Here is a 26,867-nt window from a genome sequence, read left to right on the forward strand (position 1 = left end):
CATTCCTGGTGATCTAATGGAGGTCTGTTCCTTCTCAAAGATGGCCAAATATTGCTCATAATTGACTCTAAGTGATGTCATTAAACAGTTTAAAGGAGTTATTTCATGAAAAGCCATGGATGCTGATCAGACAATACCCACCAATAGACAGGCTCATTAACTGTAATCATAATTGTACAATTTTTCAATTGTAGCATTTTCAAATTATAGCATAATTTGTACCATTTTTTAGCACTTCTTACATTCGGTTCCTAGTGCCAAGCATCTTACATGGTTTATCTCACTTAACACAGCAGCCTTACACGTAGATATTAATCTCCATTTTACAGATGAAGACTGGGACTCAGAGAGGTTAAGTCCTTTGCCTAAGGTTGCACAGCTTGTCAATGGTGGGTTTCTTATAAAAACCACGTGAGTTGTTAGTTAGGGGCACAGTGGGGATTAGAACCCAGGTCTATCCTGCAGTCTTAGTTCTAAGATTTCTATTTTCGTTAGGGTTAACTTCTGAGATGCTGCACAACTTTTTTTTAGCCTGCTCTTGTATATAATCATTTTCTGCGTAAATCACCTACAGTTTGAATGAACACATAGTAAAGAGTATTGACTTGTTTTTTTGTTGTTGTTTTTATTCTTTGAAATAAAGTGAAGTGGATGGTGAGGCATTTCCAGAAGGCAACCAAATATACATATTTTCTAATTATCTATTTCGAAGCTAATAGTTTATTTGAAAAAGAATGCATTAGATGGGTGTCTTCAACATGTTAGGCCGGTAAATACAGACAAAACAATACCAGAATTTTTGGTCCGTGTAAGTGGCCAAGCCCCCAAACCTTGAGAGCTGACCGCAGTGGTGGAGGCCGTTGGTAAGAAGGGAGGGGTTGGTTATGTTATTTCACCAGGAATGTTCCAGAGAACCAGGGTTAGAGCCATGGTCGAGACCGCCTGCTCTAGGCTGTGTGATAACTGCCTGCCAGGCGGCGAGGCTGTCAGGGAAGCACCCCATTGCCAGCTCTTACTAACATCTTCGCAGGACGGTCAATGGCATATCTAGGAAAAGGAGTAGTGTTTTAGAGAAGCCAGTAGGAAACTAAAGTGATGCAAGTGAACAACTAGTGTCCCTTTGAATGAGAAGAATACTTAGTTCTGCTTGCAAAATAATGTAATGAAAATATTTTTTTTCCCACAACTTTGTCTTATCACTTTGGCTAGCACCAGCTTCTGAGAGATAACCGAGCTGAGAGAGGACACAAGAAAACCTGTTCTGTGAAAACAGCCAGCAGGTAAGCAATTCAAAATCTCTTTTAATTGTGACCCTTAAATCATGTGTCATTTTGTCTGTACCAGTGGGAATGCGCTGACTTGTAGCTGGGTTGCCTTTTGTTCTGAAGAGCCAGCTTAAAACATTGTATGTGTTGCTTATAAGAATATACTTCAGGATTACTAGTAGTGAGTAGAAAGATATCATTTTTATGTGTGTTTTTAAAAGCTGGTGAAAATAAAGAATGAACTTTTAAAAGAAAATTGTGATCGCTCATAACTAATTAATTTTAGATAGGGATTTAGAATACTTATTTTTTTAAATTTCAATCCTTTTCCCCAAATGTAAGGGGCACTTAGACCTCATGAAAGAGCAACATGTGCATCTGTTCTTACATAAATGAGTATATATGAGTATAAATATGCTCCTTATACTATGTAATGAGTATACAGAAAATACGCTTATTATAATTGAATATATAGGAAATATGCTTCTTATAATATATAAATGAGTTTATAGAAAATACGCTTTTTTAAAAGGGCTTCTAGGTTCTTGCTCATTTGATATTGCTGAGTCAATGTTTTCTTTTTTTTTTCTTTAATACAAAGAATTTGCCCCAGTTTATCGTTTTAGACAATATAGTTTCCAAGTTTACATGTGGTGTTTCTGAAGACTTAATTTTTGTTTAGATGAAAGTGCCTATCAGACTATCGATCAGGTCGACTGTCCTGAGATTTACACTTAATTCAGTTTTAAACAAGACGAGACGACTGAGCTCAGCAGCTACCATTGAATCCCACCGTGTCCCGCGGCTTGTACGCTGACCACTGTGTCATAGTTCCCAAGCAGGAAATACATCTTTAAAGCACCATCTTGTACAAACTAACCCCAACTAATAACCCACAGGATATCTGCAGAAGTAAATGCAAATCCTATCTTGCGTGCCTAATTTAGACAACCAAAAACTGCCAAACATGTAATAAGTGACAGTCAACAGAAAACCAATGTATTTACTCCTAAGAATGTCAGACCCTAAAATTATAAAATACAAATTATAATCTGTATAAGTTTTATACAGATTATAAATAACTGTGGATGAAATGTTTATAGAAATAAAATAAACAGGCAACAAATCACCATTAGAATTAATCAGGCAGAGTTGAATAAAAATCATAATTGTTAGACATTAGAAATATGATTTTTAAAGAGACGGTTAGTGAAGTGGAATCACACAACTGAAGAAATAGGCCAGAATATAGCATAAAAATACAAGGAGTTGGGGAAATGAAAGAGCAGTTAAGAGACACAAGAAAGGTCTGAGATACATTTAATCAGAGTCCTTGATGGAGTGTATAGAAGGGCTGGGAGGGGAGGGAAGAAAAACTTATTTGAAGACATGTTGGCCAAGAATTCCCAAAACGGGTGAAAGTTATAAATCCATAGATGCATAGACATAAAGCATAACATAAAGCAAGCAGAATAAGTAAAAAGAAATCCACACCTAGTACTGGACTGTAGTACACTAAAAAGAAGGGGAGATTGTAAAAGAATCCAGAGAGATAGGACAGATTATCTACAAAGGGGCTCAGTGCTGTATTTGTGAGGAGCTGGGAAACTTGATGGGATGTGGTGACATTATGTCTTCACTCCAGCCCCTACCAACTGGGAGTGAGGAGAGGGAGAGAGCGTTTTCCTGACCAGAGGAATTGTTTTGTGAGGTCAGGTATGATGACTGTAGTTTTCTGGTGCCAGGATTCATTTAATGAATCATTTAATCATTGATTCGTTTAATCCCAGTCATTGTTGGATTGGGCTGACACAGAAGACTGGCCTTTCCCCATACTGCTGCCTGATAGGACAAGAGAATAAGACATTTGAGAATAGCCTGTACAAAAGGAAAATAATAGTGGATTACTGATTCCACCCGAAGCAGAAGTGTTGGAACAAAAAGTTAAAAAATGTTAAATAAGCATAGTAAATATTAACTAAAAGAGATACAGGAAGATATAACAATATGAGGCAAGAAATAGAACACATAATTAAGAACCAAATACTTAGGTCTTTTTCAGCTTTTCTCAGCAGTGTTTTACAGTTTTCACTGCATAGGTCTTACACATATTTTATCAGATTTCTCCCTAAGCATGTCATCAAATTTTTGATGTATGAAAACATTGCTGAGAGAAATTGAAGACGACCTACTTAACTGGAGAGATATACCTTGTTTGTGGGTCAGGAGACTCATTATTCTTAAGATGTCAGTTCTCCCCAAATTTAACTATAGATTTAATAAAATCCAAACAAAAATCCCATCAGGCTATTTTATAGAAATTGACAACCTAATTCTAAAAGTCATGTGGAAATGCAAAGGACTTAGAATAGCCAAACTATTTTTAAAAACAGAATAAAGTTGAAAGGCGAACACTACCTGATTTCAAGACTTATTTTAAAGCTACAGTAATCAAGAAAGTGTGGTATTGGTGCAAAGACAGACAAAATAATCAATGGACTAGAACACAGAGTTAAGAAATACTCATACACATGTACAGACAACTGATTTTTGAGCAAGTACAAAGGTAATTAATTAATGGAGAAAAAAAGTGTTTTCAACAAATGATACTGGAACAACTGGACATCCATTGGCCAAAAAATGAACTTGGATTCATACTTCATACCATACAGCAAACTTAACTCAAATGGATCTTACAGCTCAATACAAAACATAAAACTTTAGGAAAACACAAGATAAAAACATTCTGACCTTGGATTAACTAAAGACTTTTAGATAGACTCCCAGACCATGATCCATAAAAGAATAAATTGGTAAATTAGACTGAATCAAAACCGAAAACTTCTGCTCTTCAAAAGACACTTTAAGAGAATGAAAAGATAAGCCATAGACTAGAGGAAAATATCTGCAAATCATATGTCTGATGAAATATCCATATCAAGAATATATAAAGAACTCTAAAAACTCAGTAAATCAACTCAATTAAAACCTAAGCAAAAGTTTTAAGAGCCACCTTGCCAAGGGTATGTGGATGGCAAATATGTTAAACATCACTATTCGTTAGGAAAATAGGAAGTTAAATCACATTAAGGTGCAACGTACAACTATTAGAATGGTCAGAATGAAAAAGGCTGACTTACACAGTGTAGAGGAAACAGAATTGTTACAGAGAATGTAAAATAGTGCACGCACTCTGGGAAATAATTTGGAAGTTTCTTAAAATGATAAACCTAGACCTACTATATGGTCCAGGTGAATACTTAAAAGACTTGTATACAAATATTCTTAGCAACTTTATTCATATTAGTTAAAAGAAAGAGAAGAAACAACCCAAATGTCCATCGACCAGTAAATGGATAAACAATCTGTGCTATATTCATACAGGGGAATACGAGGCAGCAGCAGAAATGAATGAAGAATCGATAACACGTAATACGTTTATATAAAATTCTAGATGTAACGCACAGCTACAGTTGTTGAGTGGGCGTGGGATGAGGGTCAGGGAGATGACAAAGGGGCATCAAGAAATGGTTGGGGTGATGGGTATCTTCATTCTCTTGATGCTGTAATGGTTTCACGTGCATGTGCAAATGTCAAAAGTTATCAAATTATACCCTTAAAATGTGTGCATTTTGTTTGTGTCAATTACATCTCCGTAAAGATCTTTTAAAAAAATTATTTTTTGAATAAAATCCTCGGTAGCTTTTTATTTCATTCCAAGTGGAAGCCCAAGTCCTCATCTTGGCCCAGGAGGCCACCTGTGATCTGGCCCCGCCCTTCTTTGCTTCCTCCCTGACTTCGGCTCCTCCCACTTTAACTCGTATTTGTCTGCTCCAGACACAGAGGCCTCTTCCCTGTTCTTCCAGAACACACACAGCCTCAGTTCTCAAGGCCTTTGCACTTGCTACTGCCTTTGCCCAGAACACCCCCTGCAACTATCCGTATGGCTTGTTCCCCATTTTCTCCAAGTCTCCGCTTAATGGAAGAAAGGCCCAGGCACCACCAATGCCATCGTCCTCTGCCTTACTATCTTCCTTATTGTCCCTGTTACCCCTCCCTTTAAGCTTCGTGAGGACAAAGCCTTTGCTTTACTCAATGGCATAGCCCCAGTACCGAAAACAATCCCTGATCCATAAGCCATAAGTACTTGTTGCAGAAACTGTTTGTAGAAGGAATTTAAAATGGAGTCTCCAGCAGTGCAGTGCACTGTTGGGTCCTTGCCTTGGCCGCTGTGTGCAGCCTCTGCAGTTAGAATGCTTGGCTTCTAATCCTGCTTGCACCACCTACTAGCTCGGGGGACCCTGAGCAAAATACTTACCTTCTCTGTTCCTCAGTTTACTTAACCTGTAAAAGAGAGGAAACAGTAGTACCTATCTTATAACATTGCCTTAGGAATAGATGAGTTAATGCCTATAAAGCATTTGCAATGTAAGAGCTCAAATTAAAAAGCACGTGTTATTAAAAGCACGGTATTGTTATTTCCACCTGTGCGTTTCCTGAGTACTTGTTAAATTTTATTTTTTATCATACTTTGCTTGTACATAGTTTAGAATGTCAACTCTTTCTGTAAGATTTCTAACAAAGTACAGCAGGCCCCAGCCCTATCCTTCCCCATTCCCTAATTTCACCCTCAAAGGAAACCACTTTCAACTCTTTTAGCTATTTCTTCTAGTAATGACCTAAATGACTATTTCTTAAAGTTTAAATTTGGTGTTATTGACTTCCTGCTGTGTGCCCCACACACACACACACCCCATATCTGCATTTCTTTCCCTCTTTCTCCATAATGGTTATATATCATAATATTCAGACCAGATCGATATTCATAGTTTCCCTTAATATGATTATATATGTAGATATTATTCATGGATGTCTAACTTTTCTGTTGTTATGAAGGTTATTGTCTGGTTTTTATTTTTCTTTGTTTTCTATGTGCCCAGCCCCAATTCCATAACCACCCCTACACAGAAGTGTACCTCCTCTCAGTTCTTTTCTTGGCGGCGCCCCTCTTGGATGCCCCCTTCTTTCAGATCCATTCTGGACTGTTCGCTGTCTGGACCTGTTGCACAGCTGACGTCCCGCGCTCTCTCTTTACTGTCGTCCTGGGTGTTTCCTTCATTTACTCGGTGGGATTTCCTGTTCCTGGATCCCATACCATTCTCCATCCTGAGCTTTCTGAGACACAGAACGGGCAATGTTAAATTTGTGGAACTTTACTTGTCTGAAGATGTCTTTATTCTAGTCTCATATGGGTTAATTTAGCAGCGAGGGAATTGAATTTTGGTTTGGAAACCATTTTGCCTCAGGTTTTTGAAGGCATTCCTTCCATGTCTTCAGTTTTCAATGGTTGCCATTTTCTCTGTTCTCCTATTATTTGGATGTTGGTGTGCCCTCAAACATCCACCAATTTATTTTTAACTTTTCTTTTGTATATTGTCGTCTTCAAAGATTTCTGGGAAGTTTTATCATTGTTATGTCCCAAATCTTTTATTGATTAAAAAAAAATTTCTCTTACACTTTTCATTTCCAAGAGCTCACCGTGTTTCTTTGAACATTCCTTCATATGTCCTCTTTGTCTTATTTATGGATGCTGAGTATTTTCTTGTCTCTATGAGGGAATCAGTTGTATCAGGCACAGGGCAATTTGTAAGGATTAATAAACACCAGGAGAGAAGGATTTACTCAAGTTTAGTTTTTGTTTTATTGAGTGCAAGACAAAAGTTCTTCACCTTCTGTATTTATATGCATTTTCCTGTGTTCCTCTCTTGAAAGCCATTTCTCTCTTACTATTTTTAATATCATCTTGACTTTTCTTACGCCTTTTGGATGAGTGACTGCACTTCCCTTTTCTCAACTTGTGGAAAGTATAAAGGTTAGAGAAAAGAACTGTAATGCATTAAATCAATGCATTTTAGGATCATTTACTCCCCAAAATACCAGGCAGGTAAGAAAAGATAAATGCACAGTGGTCTGCTGTTAATGACTCAAAGCTGAGAATCGGAAGTGCATGACTGCCGCATGCCCTGGGGTAGGCATTCCCCGCTGAATTCTGAATGAGTGAGGGCGCTGCAGGCCCAGCGTTCGCCTTCCGAGCAAGTGTGGTGCATGTCTCCCTCAGCTCCACACTGGACTTTCCAAGATCTCCATAAAAGGGCTTTAGGGACCTATTTACCAATGCCACTAATTATAATGCAATTCGGTAGTTTTCTGGGGGTCCAGTTTGTTGTATTTCTCCTTTTTTTCCACATCCACTGGAATGTTCATTGAGACTCTTTAAAATAATGATGGGTGCAGGGGACCTCTCTCTTTCCCAACTCTTAAGGGTATTGTATGTCTTACTGTACCAAGGGGTGACAACCTATTAGGGTCCCCTTTCTACAAAGTTCTCTCAGGAAGTTCTACTTCGTCAGAAATGGACTTCGAGGTGTCCTATATTGTTTTTCAAGATGTCCTCTATTACCTCCTCCTGAAAGGGCAGCGTTCCTTTGAATTTCCTACGGTGCTTCTCACTCCTCACACATCTCCTCCCATGTTTCAGTTACCAGCATCAGTGCTTCCTCATAGCATGCCATTCCATCACATCCAAATAGCTATTTAATGAAATTTTAATGTATTTATTTGTTCATACGTTTATTGTAAACATAACTAACATTCTCATTCTTCTCAGGTATGATACTTAATGGGTCCTGTAATCAAGCTTTTGACCGATTCTTAACATAGGTATAATGTAAGCTAATTTAAACAAACGCTAATTCTTAATAGAGTTATAATTTAATCTAATTGATTCAAGGGGTTAGTCTAATACATCTTCCTTTTAGTCTGTTGTTTCATTTTCATTCCCTGTGGGAGCCCTTATCATAGAGTAGGTGTGTCAGATATAGAGTGGTGTAAAAATATTTATATATTTGTATGTATATTGTTACAGGAAGCGGAGTACAGCATTAGGAATAGACAGTGGAAATGTAATGGCTGTGTGCGATGTCAGAGGGATAGTGAGTAAGGGGAGGGAGTTCACACAGTGTGAGGGATATAAATGATAAACGTCTAAGTATTACTTTGTCTTGTGCACCTGAAACTAATAAAATTAAAAAATAAATAAAAATAAAAAAATAAAAAATAAAATTTTCCTCATGACATTATCCTCATATACTGTATTCGTTTGATGTGTTCTCCTAAGATTTTGCATGACAGTGCTTGAAGTTGTAGGTTTCCTGTCTTCCATTCTTCCATGTTGCTTTTATCTTATTGACTGTTCCCATTTGGTACTTCTGTTTGGTTAATCTGTGGGATTTTATTTTCCAGTCATACTTCTATTTCTTCAGTGTTCGCTGTCCCTTTTCCTACTATGAAGTTTTGTCTTAGTTTTATTGTATATTGTCTCTCATCTAATATTGAATGAGTGTCTCAGAGTTTGTTCATGCCATTCTCTCATTTTTACATACCTTAAAACCTTTGAAAACAAATAAAAACTCAGGAAAACACAAAAATCTTTTCAATAAATAAATGGATGAAAGCATAGACAACTGTTATTTTTAAAAACTACCTATTATCTGTCACTGTCAATATTTAATTATTAACAGGCATGGTTTTTGAGTGATCATTGCATGCAATAGATTATTAGCCGAAGTGAAACACGTACACACAAACACACACACACACACTCAGCTAAACCTTAGGGCAATACCACTAAATGTGTTATAGAAATACTAGTGAATCCACATTTATTTCTTCAATCCATATCTTTCTCTTAAATTCCAGACTTGATAGCCAAGCCTTTTATTTTTTAATTTCAGTATTGAAATATAATGTTATACTTCTCAAAATTAGAAAGATCTTTCCATCTGCCGTCACCTCGTTTGACACTGAAATTAATTTCACATTGTTTGTCACGTCCTAACCTTTGCTTAGCACCACAAAGTTCAATACAGCCTTCCCAAATTGAAAGTCAGAGTCTAGTACTGGGTGATGTACCGCTCTTAACACATATTTATGTTTATGATTAGTCTTTGTTCTAAGAATTCATACAAAAAGACTGATAGTTTATCTCAACTTTATTCAGTGTTTTAGATCATGTCAGGGCCTTTTATATCTGGTATCTTTTTTTTTTTTTGGAAATTTGCCCCTTTTCCTTACATGATTTTTGTCATTTACTATTGTGAAGAACAAAGGCTGAATCATTTAGCAGCCTGATATACTATATGAAATAAAGTAAAAACATTTTTTATCAAGTAAAACATTATTATTAAATTCTACTTAATATTTTTAAATGTCTTTTAGAAACACGTGTTTGTTAATTCATTTCATTTAGTTCTCAGAAGCATTACATTTTTCATTTACTTAATGTCAAAAGATTTGGTAATCCCTGGATTTGTGTGCTACAATTTCTTATGTTATCAATTAATAGTGAGGAGGAAGAATGAACTTTTTTTTTGCTGCCATCATGTCTGATTAGTAGTAAAAAGAGTCTTCTAAAATGAAAAAATGACAATAGATTTAATCACAGAATCAAAACCCCATCACATTCTCTCTCTCTCTCTCTCTCTCTCTCTCTCTCTCTCTGTCTCTGTCTCTGTCTCTCTCTCTAACACACACGTCATCCTTCTATCAGGTCAGAAAGAACATTCCTATTTACATTAACACAGAGCACATTTGTTTTCACATGATGATACAGTTCATTGTATTTTATTGCAGATGCAACAAATAGAATCACGGCTGTTCCTTGATTTTCTAAAGATCTAAAGACGTTCAAGAATTCAGTTTGCTCAATTTTCCCCATAGTGTCATCTGTTATTTAGGAAGGAGACCTAATTTGCAACAGATAGAAAACTATTTGTCATTTTTCAGGTTTGCCAAAAATAAATGAAACTATTAATTACTACATTTTTGAGCAGCTGTTAATAAATTGGGATAGAATAACTGTTCATTAGAGTACTGGTTAATGACATGGACAAATTTGTTTAGTGTTGCTTCTCACAGAAATATATCAACAAAATTAAATGTATCAAAAAAAGTAATTGATGCATTATTTTAATTATTTAAGATGAGAAGTTACCTATCCTCTGTTAACAAATTTAGGGTTTTAAAACAAATCTTCCTTTGTCATATTAAAACTAATGATTCAACGCCATATTTCAAAGCAAGTTATATCACTCAACATTTTATATTCAATGTATTTTATATTTATGTGTCCAAAATAATTGTTTTTAAATACTAATTTTAAAAATAAAGTTTCTAGTATTTTATCATATTTTTCTTTTCAAACCTAAAATTAGCATAAAATTTTAGAGTTCTAAAAAAACTTACCTAATCCTCCAGATAGAAAATGTCTTTTAGATTATTTTAATTCATTCATATGAATGCATGAAGGAATAAATAGAAAGTATTCATATATTTCCTTTAATTAGAATGTATACATTCCATATTTGTTTAATTTGAATACATTGAATTGCATATGTGTTCTAATTTCTAAAAAATTTTAATAGCTTCTCAGTATAAAGATACTTAGACTAGAATAATTGGAAACATATCACATATACAACAGAAAATCGCTTCTAAGGGGTTTAATTAATCTCTTTTACTCTATATGACTAAATTATTGTATTTCAAAAAGGCACTATTCTCAAATTGCCAGCTCTCATACCTCCTGTCCTTTTGGCATCCTGAAATTCTAACCATCCTTTCCAAAATTGTAAACTAATGATTATAGAGCATAATTTTAAATTGTGACTATACTAAATAAAATTAGTTATTAGCCAATATAGAATTTTGAAGGGTTGCTTTCCATTTGATATCAATAACCCAGGCGGGAAAAAAAGGGATTTGCCATTTGGAAATACGTAACGTGTCCAGTATGTATCAACTAAAAAAGCAATCGAGTGGTCTCTGGTGGAACACTCAGTTCTATGCCCCGCCCCCCTTTCCTGAAACCTGGCAGGTGAACTTGATGTTTTCAAATGACTAAATGTGTGCACAGCCTGTCACCTCTAGAACAGCAGCTGAATTTGGCCACGGTCACTACTGATGGAAACTAGTTATCATGTGAAAGCTGTTCCAGTGACCTGTAGCTGGAATAAATTTGTTGTCTGAAGTCCATTTCCTTAAGGACAGGTGTCTGTTTCACAGTTGGCACTCTCCAAATTGGTCCTGTGATTAAATGGGCATGGCCGCAGAAGTAACCTTTCAGTCCCAGAGATGGTTCCCCTAGGAAAGGATAAAGGTCCGCCTACAGGGCCACAGCACAGCAGCTTGTGTGACTACTGCTACCTGCTTATAACTTCATTACTGGGACATTGAGGGCTCTGTTCATCCAATGTGTGTATGTGCTGGAATACCTCCCATAACAACAAGCATTCCTAATTTATTAGTGAAAGAGTCGCTGTAAAAATTAACATTTTAAATCAGCAATACAATAAACACAGCTGCTACTTGATAATTTGTACCTTACGGTTCCCAGAATAAACCCAGTAGATTCATCTGCCAAATCGAAAACATTTAATTTAAAAATACTATTTTATGTCTACAGAACAGATCACATCAACTCTTGAATTTTGAGGTATGTAACTGCTCATATTATAACAGGAATCATCCTGTAATCTAAAAAGCTAAATGGATATATGAGTGTAATTAGAATGCTTCAATGTTTTAACAATTTATAAAAAATATTAATCCTTTATCACTTGTGTTAGCGAATTTTCATTACCTTTCAAATATGAGATCATTTAAAAATAAATACAAAAATTGCAATAACATCCCATGCAGTTAAAATTATGTTTTTAAAAGAATAATTTTCTTTATATTCAGTATTTTTCCTCGCTCTTTCTCTTTAAAAATATTTTTTCATCATTCTGTAGTGACCTGTTTATATTCCAAGATATTATTGGAATTTACCTTTGTTTATTTCATAATTCTGATCAATTCCAACTCATGCCCAATTATATTACACTAAATTAACATAATTCAACAGATGTTGATATTTAAATGTTTTCTGGCATTCAAATCTTGGACAGCTGTCTTCGAGCTTGGGGAAAAGGCAAACATTTAGAGTTAAATGCTGAACATATGCTTAAATTACTAATTAGAAAGATAGGATAAAAACTATGCATTATCCTTCCTAAGGACAATAAACCTCAGATAGGGGTTTCTGTAATCTTTTTACATCAAGTTAGAGTCCAGGGGTCTATACAGCCTAGATGACATACACGTCACGGAAAACTTAAAACTAATTTCAGTTTTGATCATTCAAAAATTATGGTGAGTCTCTCACTAAGATTTGAAACACCTACAATGACTTGATACTAGCAGCCTGAAGAGTTGAAAAGATGCCTTTTCACTTGCAATGTCAGCAGTTTTTAACAATATTTTATCACGGAAAATTTCATAATATGGAGAAAAATATAAACTCAAATGTGTCTGTCAACTGGCTTAGATAATTGTCAATATGTCGCCAACCTTGGTTTATCTGTATCCCTACCACTCCTTTCTCTAACCTCTAAGCCCATCAATCATATTATTTCAACTGAAATCTGTCAACATGTTTCTCTGAAACACAGTAGCCTCTTTAAGAAAAAGAAAAAGCCACAGTACTGTTATCACATGTCTTTAAAAAACAATAATTCTTTAATATACATGAATGTGTGTGTGTGTAATTGATATCATTTCTCAATTATTTTAAAGTCTTTTATATATTGTTTGAATTGGAATTCAAGTGAAATTTGTTATAATTCATTGGTATGTAGCTCTTAAGTTCCCTTTGACTTATAAATTCCATGTCCCCCACCCCCACCCTCGCCTTTGTTTTTTCCCTGAAATTTTTTGGTTGAAGAAGTCAAGTTCTTAGTCCTAGGAAGTTTCCTACACCTGAAGAATGTCGCTGATTTTATCCACATGCTGTCATTTACCATATTCCTCTGCCCCGTGGTTTCCTGTAATTGGTATTTAGATCTAGAGAACTGATTAGATCCCAGTTCAGTTTTGTTCATTTTGTTTTGTTTTGTTAAGACCCTTTCAGAAGTGGTCTTGTACACTTCCCCATTTTCACGTGTCTCTTTACGATATATTAGCCATAATGACCATATGATTGCTGTTTGATCATTTGGCATCTAGCTCCTGAAATTTGAAAAATGTAGGGACTCACATGTTTGGGGAAAGAAAAGCATTATATAAATGAGAAGAGGAAAGACTTTGTCTATATTTGAAATTAATTTTTGTAGGGCAGTTCTCCATAGTCATTTAAAGGCAATAGACCTTCCAAATACAGAGAGTAACAGTCCTGAATTAACCAAATTATAAAGGATGTTTGGTTCAAAGATCTCGATGGCAATGCTAATCCTGAAGATAAGTCAGTGCACTCCAGCTTTGTCCGTCTTTCAATTGAATCGAATTAGGAGAATCCTGAAGTTCTCTTCCGCCTGATTACTGAGCGTTTGTGTTCCTGCAGTCAGCACGAGTCTCCTGTGATGTCTTACCTCGCTATTATGGCATTTTTCACAGTCTAGTAAACATTTGCTAACAAGTCTGTAAAAGTTTTATAGACATAATGTTCATTCACCTGCCAAAAACTATCATGGAAAAGGAGGAACTAAAAGCATTCTTTTCATAAAGTTACATTTAGCAAAATGCAAAGTTATGGAGAAAGAGAGCTAAGGTGCGTGCCTAGACTTTAAAAGCCGGTTTACGTACACAAGCTTTATTTTTCAGGTGCTTATAACCTGAAGCCCAAGGTATGGACTAAGTTTTGTGGTTTTCTAGTTCTATAAGTAACCATTTATTTATTATAGAAATTGGAAACTTGTTAAAAAAATACTAATTATCATAAAAACCAGTGATGATAAGGACCCTGGCGTGCCTTGTTAAATTTAATTCCGTAACTTTTTAATAAGTGCTTGACATTGCCACGGTTTGTAAATGCTAAGGAGAAATTACTTAAAATACATAAATCAGATGTGGGCCCCACAGTCTTCAGTGTAGCTACAGTGTTAGTTCCTGTACATACAGAGCTGTAGTTTAGGCAGAAAACATTGGGAGTGAGAGATTATTCCGGCAATGGTAGTGCATGAAGAAGGAGATAGTTCAACCAGATCATAGATTCCCAATTGGATTCCATCAATAAACAATAATTTAACCTAAATTCAAGTTAAGTTTCCATTCAATGGTAACGCTGCCTGACATATTCCTAAGTAAAAATAACTCCTTCCTTCTTTCAGAAGTTTTGGATATTCTGGCCCATGGTTAAAATACCCTGCCTTTATTTTACTACCTCTTCAGTATGGAGATAAAAGTGGCAACATTTTCTGTTGCTCTTTACTAGTAGCCGTCCTCAGCAAATGTCCATTACGGCATATAGAATTATGCCATTAGTCCCCTCTCCATAAGCAAAGTCATGAAAAATTACAGAAAATCAAAGCTGAGCTCAGTCTGTATCTGCCAAGTTAGTCACACAAGGATCTTATAAACTGTTGAATAAACCAAGCCCCTCGATTTCAAGAGCTACCTCGGGCAGGGATCCGCATTTGATTCCATCTCTCCACGAGAGCAGTAACTTTCTGACTACAGCTGCAGTAATAGCCAGAGCCACGTCTACAGAGAATGAGGGAACTGGGCTTTTCCCACTGAATTCAACCATCAATTTAGTTAATAAACTGATTAATTCAGTCACACAGGCAGCTTCATTCTTTGTTTTCTGGAGAATTTAAAATAATTGCGAATGGACATTGGTTGAATTTATTAAAACTTGATGTGATGCATGCAGAGGTGTCATCTCCCCCCACGCCCCCTTATGTCCCGGCTCTTGTCATCTTGAAGGGCTCACACAGCCCCAGATCTGGCTCATCAGCCTGTGCGTCAAGGCATTTATGCCTCTTCAGATGTGTTCTCTCACCTAAGGGCCTAGCCTGCCTTACGTGTGGGTTTGGAATTCTCTTTGAATATTGAGTTGAAATCATTTTCCCACATGATCAGTAGACTTTAACCCCTAGGAAATGAAACCCATATCTTTTTTATTTCTCAATCCTGTTTTATGGCATAGGGCATGGCATGCATTACATTTTCAGTAGACTTTTATTAAATGGAGTATAATAAACTAAGTTGAATGATGTAGTATGGAAGAGGGACAAGTGATTCTTTGGAGGCAAGCATTCCCTGGTTCAAATGCACTAACTTCATTTTCTGTTTATGTGATTTTTGACAAGTAACAGTTTCCCTGGACCTCAGGTTCCTTAGACCTGTAAGGGGTTGTTGTAAAGATTAAACAAGAGAAAGTATACGGAAATGGTTAGCATAATACCACATATACTGTTGGCACTCAGTAAGCTTGGATGTTCCTGGTAATTCAGATGATAAATTCTAAGGCTTAAGAAACCAACATGTATTCTAAATAAATAAATAATAATAATAATAATAATAATATATGGTATTCTCTGCTCTGCTCTTTTAACTCCATCATTCCCTAAAGCTGGTGAAAGCAAGAAACTCACCACGTCTGTTCCAAAATGCTATCTCAGAACAGACTTAAAGCTTGGTTTAGAGTCAGAAATATCAAATAGGAAGGAGACTGTAGTAAAAAGTCACATCAAGAAACATATTCAATTAATATGTACTGCACTGGATGAAGTAGGTGTGAAAATGAGTATTACATGGGCTTCACTGAAAAGAGTTAAGAATATTAGGAATATCCTATAATTTTATAAATACATATTATACATGGCAACCATACCATCCTAGCATTTTTCATAGTGTCGTTGTCAGAGAGGGAATGTGGGGTTATGTCTGAATCTATAGTCTCATTTGATGGTTCTTTTAGGTAAGGTGTCAGATGTTGTAAGGTCAACATCCCAATTTTTAAAATGTAGACACAAATCTTGCATTGAATGAAGATATCCAAAAGAATCATGTTTATTTTGAGTAATTCTTTAGCTCTCCTAAAAGTCAAGACTAGCTTTATTTTATCATTTTTAAGGAAATTAGAATAAGCTTACTATTTAATCCATACTAAATATCAATGATGTATGATTCCAAAAATGTATAGTGATAACTAGGAATCAAGTAAATTGCATCATTTTCAGTTTAGTAAGTGCCTACTGTTTCCTAGGTACTCTGGTGTGAAGAATTAAAGAATATTCCAAGATGCCTCAAATATCTTAGATTCTGCTTGGAGAGACAATATCCAAATTTGAACTCGGGCAAAATGAGTTTTCCTCAATTTTCCCAAAAAGTTGGTCTGCTATTACAGCCCTGTGGATTTATTACATCATGTAGTAATTTCCCATTCATGATTCATAGTCAACTTTTGTTCACTGTTAAATGAGTGGTTTTGAGTGAATTTAAACAATAGTCCACGAAAGTAGAAGCATTATCATTTAAAAAAATGCATGATTGATTGCCAAATGAATAGCTTGTTACAGTTTTAGTTCAATAAACATTTATTGTGCTTCTCATAGAGGACAGAAACAAAGGTAGGTTCTGCAGATTAGACATGATTCTGGGCCTCTAGTCGTTCCCAGGATTGATTTTAACTGACAATCTCCTCTAGTCTGAAAACAACTTGAGACCATGCTACATGGCAAGTGTAACAGCAGAGATAGGCACAGATTGATAGGAAATATCCAGAAAAAGCATTTGGAAGGGCAGTGAGGTTAGGAAAGTCTAAAGAAGACAGAGAACATTTAGATTGGAGTGCACTGAGAGAACTTTGAAGGGCAAGAGAACAGACTTTCTCAGAGGGGCAGAATTAGGAAACACAGAAAGGACGTTTTGTGCAGTAGGTACAATACATCGTGCAAGGCCTTGGTGACTAGGAGTTCCTTAAAAACACCTGAAGAAACTGGACGACTATGGGAAGTGTGGTGCCAGCACCACAGAAGCCAAGATGTAACAGCAGCTGTCTCGAATAGATTTTTTAGAAACCATAGTGAATACTTTGCTCTGTGCAAAGATGTCCTCACTCACACGTACTCAGAACTTTCTAATATCTACCTGAATTGCATGACAAATCCCCACCACCTTGGGGTGACTGGTTAGCTCAGTTGGTTAGAGTGCGGTGCTCTTAACAACAAGGTCGCGGTTTGATCCCCACATGGGCCTGTGAGCTGCACCCTCCACAACTAGACTGAAACAACTACTTGACTTGGAGCTCATGGGTCCTGGGAAAAGCACACTTAAAATAAATAAAAAGTTAAAAAAAAAAAAAATCCCCACCGTCTTTCAGGTACCATTTGTTTAGAATAATGAAGAGGTGCAAAAAGAAGAAGCAGGTAAATGAGCTGTTTCGTCCTTGCTTATTAACACACACAGGGAATGACATCGGTAGTCAGAACAGCAGACCTGTTGGGCTTTAGAGAAAGCTTGGAACACACCACATGGAAGAAGCAAGACAGCTCTGACGTAGGAAGGACCAAGTGGTGGTCACAAAAAAACTGGCAGTAGTGGTCAGGTGTGAGAGTCAGCGGGTTTCAGACTTGCAGGACTCTCGTGGAGTTTTATTGTGGTTTTGAAATGACAGTGAGTACTTTATTCTTAGGTGCTATGACACATTTAAAGCAAGCAGAATCAAACACTAAAGAAAAAAATTAACTTTTAACTACCAAAAAAGACCTACTTGATATTTAGAAACGAACCTAATTATATCCTTATTGTAGCGTATTGATAGTGTTCAGATATAAGGACTCGATACTTTCTTGTGTTTATTTGGTGTGTGTTCAGTGACCCTCGATACTAGGCTCTCCTCTGGCTGGATTATACACCCAGGGCCTACCATTGGTTCCCCTTAACTGTGCAATCCTGGCTACATCTTTTCACTTTTCCGTGCCCTGGGCTGCTTATCTGTAACGTGCGGAGGATAATATTAGTAAGATTAATAGCTAACGGTTATTGATTGCTTCCTGTGTGCAGGCACCGTGCCAAATGTTTTACACAAGTGATTTCTCAATAAAGTCTTCAGAAACACCTTTGAGATAAGTACTAGTCTTATCACAGTTCTTGAAGAGAAAGACATTGAAGCAAAGCGTGTAAGCAACATGTCAAAGACTGGTGAAACTCAAACATTCACAACTATGGCAACACGTGGGCTTCCTCAGAGAACTAGGTGGGAAAGCGGAAATGGTGGTGTCACAGGGAGCAGGCTGTGACCCCCGACTACTCCCAAATGCCAATCAGCCCAACAGGACCTATCGTTGGAACTAACGCCACAGCTCCTGTGGAGTCTGATTGTGCCTTTGATAACGAAATCCCTCCAGCTGCCCTAACTACTTACATTTATTCACTCCATTGCTTGCTGTTTTCTAATTTGTCTAGTAACAATTCGTATCTTTTCTGTTGCCGTTGTTGCATGCTCATTGTAAAAACAAAGTCCAATAACAATGAGAGGCATACAGAAGAAAACTTCCAGAAAATGCCATCACACAGAGATAATCATCATTAGTATTTCATTGCACGATTTTCCATATCTTTCAGCAAACACCTATGCGAATTCATTGACTTGGAAATATTAGTTTAGTGTACCATGAAGAAAAGTAAACACGCAGGATAAGGAGATGGGGAATGAAGGAGGTTGCATACGATAAGTGTAGATATTTTGACAAGACCTTTTTTGTTTGAAGCTTACATTATTACATTCTATTGTTTGCGATACTGTTAATTAGCCAAGGTGGCCTATGGGTGTGGAACATTTAAAAGCTTCCATAGAAATTTTGAGATAGATATTTTCTGATTTAGACGATGAGTACTTTGGTATAAATCCACGGTGTCTATTACTTGTGTAACCAGAGCTCTCTGTGAATGTTTCAGAAGCAGGTAAGAACCGTGGACCCCTTGCTAAAAAAGTATGCATATGCACATTTTGCACAAGAGCTTATGAGTTTCCTGGATATGGCTCCCACCATGTCCACCATCTCTCCCCCTTGCTCACTGCGGTTCAGCCATGTGGCTGCGGCTCTGAGAAGCGGAAGAGTTCTGGCTGTGAAACTCGGCCGCAGCCCCCAGAAGCCGCCTGACACACACCAGCCCCCTAGCCGCCTCCCCTCACACGCTGAGCCCTGGGAGCTGCAGGAGGAAAGTGTTTGTCTATGTGCACACAACCTGCACACATTTTGTCTTAAGTCCTGAACGTTAGAATATGCTGTTTCCTATTACGTAGTATTCTAAAACCTTAGAGTCTTGCTGGGAACTACATTTTAAGAGTTCCTAGGTTCCTAGATTGACAATGTCATTATTTAAAAGAACAAAGATTTGGCTTGTGGCTATATAAAATGCTTTCTTGAAAAGTAAAAATGATGAGTGTTACAAAACTTGTATACATTTTGCTATTTTTGCATCGGCTTCCTCTAATTTCTACAAACGTTCCTAATATTATCGTAAGTAGAAAATACGATAAGAAGAATAATATGGAAGTGAAATGGCTCATTGTAACCCAATAAAATGTTATGTGATTAAGCAAAAAGAAGCAGTAAACATTAGTTCTGGCAGCAGCTGCCAGTCTGGACTCGAACCCTTGGACAAGGTGGAAGAGGCACTGGCGGGACAGGCCCATCGGACGCTGTGAGGAACTGCACACTAGCGGGGGGTCACTGTGTCCGAGGGGCAGAGCCTCAGACAAGTAATCCGAGGTCCATGGACAGAGTAGAGCATGTCCCAGCAGGTGGGCAGTGAACAGTGATGGAACCAGGAGCAGCTAAGAGCTGGACAGGGCTCAGCCACCTGCGTTTGAGAACCTCAGGAACCTGGGTACATCTCAGGGCCAGACTTTAACCTCTGGGGAGGTCCAGGCAGTGACCTAAATCCAAAAGAACTAGATACCAGATTTCTGACGGGATGGGATCGGTCCAGAAGAAAGGACCCCATCCCTGAATGGAAGTACTGAGCTCAGTGCACCGATTGGAAAGGTAAATGACCCCTTGCTAAAGTCAGGATGGTTCCAAAGAGAGAGGGTGTGCGCTGGAGGCAGAATGTGAAGTCAGATGACCAACACCACAGAGAAAGAAGGCTCCAGGACCAAGAACTAGTCAGGGTGTGTGTGGCCAACACCACCAAGCGCCAAGGGTTCTTCATGCACAAGAAAGGGCTGTGAATACCATAAAAAACAAGAATTGGCCGTGACTCTAGTCGGTCAGCAATATTTATGCTTCAGGGTACTTGATACCTCGTGCATTTTGATGCAAGAGGAAAAGAGCTAGATAGTGATGTTTACTTGTTCAGTGTAATACACTGAGACATATTACACCCAGTACATGGGCGGAGAGGGTCACTGGGGTCTGGAAGAGGAAGTGCTTTGCTTTCCAGCCCCTGTCCTCTCTCTGCCACCCGATTGTTCCTCTGGTGACACCACAGACCCGCCTCATTTCTGTGCAGCTGATGCCCTGTCCAGGCGGATATTTTTCTAACTGACAGTGAGCGTTCTTGCCAAATGCCGGAGCCCACAGTCACATCTGTTTGTCTCCGCTCTGCAGCTTGTCTGAGGGTGCTTGGGAACACATTTTATCCAGGGGGCAGCTTTCACGAGGCCTACTTCTCTGAAAAACCTCTATTTGTAAATCCACAGGAAGAAGAGACCGGTCCCTATTGTGTTCCCTCTAATATTATTGTGTTTGACACTGCCTGCTTCAGCCCACGTCAGCCCATGTCAAAAGCCGGGCTTTCAGGCAAGGTGGTTCTCACGGGGTTTTTTTCTTTCTGTTTTTTGCTTTTGAGGTTTTTTGTTCATTTCTTTTTTTACTTTTCCCTCCAGATAAAATGTCCAGTTTCCTACCACCACACCATCTAAAAGGATGATGGGATAAACCAGTGAAGTCTGTTTGGAAAGCAAATAAACTCAATTCAGACTTCTTTCTGAGCTCTGCTTTTCTAATGTCTACTGGGAAAATTTTCAGAGCTAATACATGGGAAGCTATGTTTCCAATCTTAACTGACAGTGCTAATTAATAATGAAACAGCATGACTTCTTTATCCTTTTCACTTAAAGATATGTGTGTGTTTACCCCTAGTATTAAACATGTCAGTAGTTTATAAAGTTACCAGGTTATGGTTTGTCTCCCCTCTATTGCAAGCAAATACTCACTGAAACAAACGTGCTGATGGGGCTCATTGGCAAGTCCCACACGGTGCCTTACAAAAGGATCGTAGCATTATTATTTAATATCTTTGGGTCTATTCATAGGACAACATATTGTCATTCTTCAAAAACACCACAGCAAAAAACGAACAAAAATTGCCGACTCTCACCTTGAGCAATAATCCAAGTGTTAGGTTTTGCAAAGACAAACGACTCATTTAGACGGAAGCCAGTGGGGCTGCCTTTGAGACTTTCATTGATTTTAAATTAAAAAACAACGGCTGTGTTTTACATGAAGAGTGACAACTGAATAACAGAGTGGACCGTACTTGGTGTTATGCGTAGCAGCTCCATTGCACCTGTCTGAGGGGGAAACGGGGGGAGGACAAACCTAAATGGAGTAATCTCACTGACCAATAATCCAGATCTCGCAATGTGCTGTATAGCAGGTAGTCAATTCTTGACGGAATTACTGAAATACAGCGAGCTGTTTTTCTCATGGATCAGGTCTCCGAGTTCAATGTATGGACTTAATTAACTTTAACTTTATTCTCCTTGAGCGTTTGGCTATTTTTCTTTATGTAGCTTTGTTGGGGGTGGGGGAGAGGAGTTGAATGAAAATGTTATATTCTATTGGTTCTGTAAAGATGCCCAAAAGGGAAGGGTGGGTCCACATGTGTGTGCGTGTGTTAACATTTTATTTTCCTTAGCTTGCTTTCTTGTAAGAATGCAGTTTAAAATACCTATAACATACAAAATATGTGTCAATAGACGGTTTATGTTATTGACAGGCTTCTGATCAACAGTAGGCTATTGGTAGTACTGGGATTTTCTACAGCGTGGAGGTCAGCTCCCTAACCCTCTCTCAACTCTCTCGTTTTTCAAAGATCAACTACAGCCCTTCTGTAAACACTGCTCTCCAAACCTCCTGAACTATTCACAATTCTCTGAACAGAACAAACTCTATCATTTAGAAATACTTCCAGCAATGAGTATAGAAAACCCAACCAGCAGTGGCTTAATCTGTAAGAATATTTATTCTGTGTTAACAAGAGGGTCAGAAGCAGATAGTCCATGGGTTGGTTTGCACAGGTCAAAAAGGGGCACGCTTCAGAATTCAGACTCCCCCTTCACTCCCGTTTTCTGAATGCTGCCTTCCCCTTCTTAACTGTTCCCAATGTCTGAGCCTGTCGGGGATATATGCTGTGCTCTGCAGAAGGCAAATTTTATTCCAGTCTTTTGCTAGGGGGAAGGTTTCAAGAGGGATCAGAGCTGTTAAAGGATAATTTTGTAACAAAAAGGTAAATTTGTGACTCTTTTACAGATGTAAAATGAACGTATGTTTGAGGTTTTATTTAACGCGTTAATTAATGAGGCAACCAGGCAGATTTTATCATCGGTCCAAAGGAGAAGTCAAAGAAACACAGGAGTAAGGAGTATTGAATTGAATGTGCAAATGGGTGCAAAATTCGCTTTTCCACAGGAGATGTGCTTGTCCTCCTTCCTCAGAACAGACCTCACTTGCATTTCTACAGATGAGAATTATTTCCCATTGCTTGCTGTTAGCTATAACTTAGCATTGTGGAAAAGCTCCCATGGAATCAGGAGTAGATGACTGGGAGAGTATATTCTAAAAGCACAGTTTTCCACGGAAGCACAAACTTTTTTCCCCAAAAAAGGAAAAAGGAAAAAGGTACAGTCAATGCAACATGTTAAGAATTGTTATAAAAGACTAAACAATAAACTCTCTAGTAATAGTAAAGTTGGCCGTGCCTGCCACTGCCACCACTGTCCCCAGTCACTTTGTGCCCTTAGGACTTTAGCTCCTGCTCAACTTAAGCTCTTCCAGGAGCAGGACTTGAGCATTTCATTTCCTGTGTATCTTCCGCCCCCTCTTTTTCTACTCTCCACATTTTCACCACCACTGTGGGGTCTTGTGCTACGTACGTCAGTAGTAGATATTAATGAGTGCTTGCTGAATATGTGAATTCATTAATTTTGTATAGAAAGGATGTGTCTGTTCTGATACTATTTTAATTTTTTTTTAAATTTCTGCGTAGTTCTAAAAATAGATGTGATCATAACCATTCCTTTTGCCTTGGGACTGTGAGAGCCAAGACTATGCCATAGAATCCGATAAGAATGTTACAGTTATGCATGTTAATGAATATTTTGACATATTATATGTGATATATACATATATCACACGTAATATTATACATATTATATAATATATATATTTCTGCAAAGTTAGTCACTAACTGCACTAATTTTTAAAAAGTATTTAAATAATTATAAATATTTATTCTGTAAGAGGGAAACAGTATGCACTCAATACAAAAAGAAGAGACAACTAGACAAATACCCATTCGCTCTTAGCTACATTGATAGGCTTTCATAGGTATGTTCCCTAGGTGTATTTCTTTGGTTGTGTACACCCCTTCGATTCGCCTGCTCATGACCTGTACTTTCCTTTCTGCCTTCTAGCTAGAACTTATAAAGTAATATTGTTCCACAGCTCCAGTTTTTCATAATTTTTAAACACCTGAATGCACGTGTCTAAACATATATTTGGGATCTTGCCTGAATTATTTTTTTTTTCCTTTTAAATACTTCTCTGATAATCTGGTTGTTTTCCAATGAGCCCTAGAAACCTTCAGGGTACTACCAGATACCTCTCTGAATCACCGAAAGAACATGTGCTCTAATAAACCTGCTTCATGTGTTTCTGCTTCGTGATCACCAGACACTATCCTGCCCTCATATCTGGGATTATAACCCAGGAAATGAACACAGAATCCTCCTCCAACTTGAAAACTCTGAAGACTTTTAAATCCTTGCCAGCTTTGTATTAGTTTGTCTTGATTTCCGATGGACCGTTTCTAATTTTTCCAAAAACCTCTGATGTAGGAGTCCATGATGAAACAGAACAATCTAATTCTAACTAGTTCTAAGAATAGCAGGTCTACTTCTTCATTCTTATATGTGACGTCTTCACAAATATAATCATCCAGTGTCGTGCTAGCCTTTGTAGTAGCAGCCGACCAGCATTAATGCATTCAGGGTATGTTTCCTTACCTGATAAATAATTAACTGAAGGATTCTAATCATATGAATTATCAGGGGGAGCATCACTGTTTCCTTCTATTTAAAATGTTTTAGGAGAATTCACTGCCGCATCATATCCTCAAAGAAATTGATCACACTCTTCCTGTAACGAATGCTGTCCTGACAGTAAAGCATTAGTAACCAATTGATAACCTAGCAACAATATTGTGATCGCTTTAGCTAATTAATCTTCGCTATTTTCCTGTCAGAAGCAACAGTGCTTGATTTTATGTTGAGCCAGAAAGATTGCCAGTTTTGAAAATTAAAAAGCATTCCTTTTATATTATTCATTCCAGTAACAATTTATGATGGCGCATTTAGCTGCTGAACGCTTGTCAACAAACGTAATTATGTTTCGATATAAATAAGATTGGTGGTTTTACTATGCTGCTCCATCTTTGTGGAGAATGTTTTGATTTAGGTTCAGATTATACAAGCTGTGTATTTATGTGTCATGTTTTTCCCCTCCTTTGTTAATAGTTTTTTTTTTTTCCCCCGATAATTACTTATAGGCAAACAAGCATGCATTTGGGATCCTTATGCACAGGAGATATCAAACGGAGGAGGAAAGCTGCACCTTTGCCTGGACCTACTACAACAGGTAAAAGAAAAAGGGCTCGGGGCAGAGCGCAAATCCAAAGTTCGTAAAGCATCAGAGATAAAATACAGATCATTTTTAATCATGTGCACTGAAGAAGAGGCACAGTTGCAAGCAATTGTTAAACCATTTCCATCTAGTATCGAGATGGAGTACATGTTCCTTCTGAAGATTGTTCAGGCAGCCAATCCATAAAATACTTGCTGCACACCTGACCCAATGCACGTCTTTGTATGAGGCATTAAAGGATGCAGAAACTTCAAAGGTTGTGTCTTTGGCCTCAAGAAATTACAGACTTGTTGGGAAAACAAGGCATTAATAGATGCAACGGCAAATAACCCCAGAAGGGATTAATAGTAATAAATTTGAAAGTTCGGGGATTGCCCTCAAAACTCAAGCCCTATGTTGTGGATGTTTCCATCTGGCCCTGAATGGGACAGTCTGGTTTCTCGTCCCAGCTCTGCTCTGCAGCAGTCTTAGATTCGTCTTTCCTTATGTAGGCAACGGTAGCTTTAGAATTTAAAAAAAAAAAAACTCTCAGCATTTCACCTCAAAAACCATGTCATTCAAAGAACATGTCATTCTAATGAGTGTGGAATAAGGAAAACCACCAGTGCTGACAGAGAGAACTCACTGGACCAGAGGGGACAGGAAACCTTCCTAGAAAGGCAAAGACTCAAGCTTGGTTGTTGTGAAGGAGGTGAGAAAGATTCGTGCACATCACAAAATCTCCTGCAAGAGCAATAGTAAGCGAGGCTGAGAGAAAAGCCGTGATGGGAGGAAGCAACTGGTGTTAACATGTAGATGCCCACATTGGAATAAACAACAGTTAACCATAACAGCTATGTGATGTAGCAAACTGACTAGAAAAAGTGTGTTCAGTGCAGGTACTCGGTCAGTCACAAAGAATAAGAGCCTTGGTCTCTTGCCTGGGGTCCTTAACCATTCAGATTTATCAACTTTCTCTTACCTTCATTTGGTAAACCTTTTGTAGGAAAAGTTATTTTTTCCATGATTAATTATAGAATAGAATATGAAAATAAGATTCACGTCAGCATGAGAGTAAGCAGTGAGAAGGTGGAAATATATATGTATATATATCTTGACATGGTGATTTTTCAAAGGAGATGAAAAATGTGAAGCTTACATTCTGCATTTAGGGAACCTATCCCTTAGTTCAGCGCGAAAAAGTTGAAGAATAATTTAAAATTGGAGCACGCGTAATGCAGTTTTTGCACCCATATAAAGGGCTGCATTATAAAATTAGGCATGTGGTTATAGTATCTGCTCCTCATCTTCTAGCTCTATTAAATTTTCAGAAATGGGAAGTTGGGAACACCTGTGTGTAGAATGTGTTTGTATTTACGCAAAAAAAAAAATACTTTACCACTCATTGGGTACCTACTATGTACAAGAAATTTTATTATTTCATTTTATCTTCGCAACAACTTTATGTAAAGTTGTCATTACTTTATACCATAAAATTAAAATTCAGAGAAGTGTCAGGATCTTCTTAGCTACCTAAGAAGACATGATTATTGAATGGCAAAGGGAGGCTTCCAACCTATACCTGCATGACCCCTAAACACATGCTGTTTCCATGACAACATATTCACGGCCTTTTTGTAAGAATATATGCGGAAAGACTGTCTCATTGCATATGTTTCCATGAACCCACTATTGTATGTCTTAAGTTTCATAGAAGAATCATCTAAATATTTCTATGCAGAGATGCAAAATATGCATTAGAATACTTCTAATATAGCTCTTTATACAGGAACATATAGCCACTTTTAGATTAAATCCATGTCATAAGTTCCTCAAATCTTTCCTAAGGCAGGTGTAGGATTCTTTAATA

The 26,867-nt window shown here is 37.5% G+C and overlaps 1 protein-coding gene across 1 annotated transcript in view; it reads left to right on the forward strand.

Moving 5' to 3' along the window:
- The window catches only part of GPATCH2 (G-patch domain containing 2), a 148,316-nt gene that overhangs the window by 108,055 nt on the left and 13,394 nt on the right, over positions 1-26,867 (forward strand). Inside the window, exons 8-9 of the mRNA XM_019743007.3 lie at positions 1,210-1,280; positions 24,924-25,012. Coding sequence (XP_019598566.2) covers positions 1,210-1,280; positions 24,924-25,012 — 160 coding nt within the window. The remainder of the gene's footprint in view (positions 1-1,209; positions 1,281-24,923; positions 25,013-26,867) is intronic.

The sequence above is a fragment of the Rhinolophus sinicus genome, chromosome 6 (assembly GCF_057876585.1).
Source record: "Rhinolophus sinicus isolate RSI-liver-muscle chromosome 6, RSI-T2T, whole genome shotgun sequence".
NCBI classification, from domain to species: domain Eukaryota; kingdom Metazoa; phylum Chordata; class Mammalia; order Chiroptera; family Rhinolophidae; genus Rhinolophus; species Rhinolophus sinicus.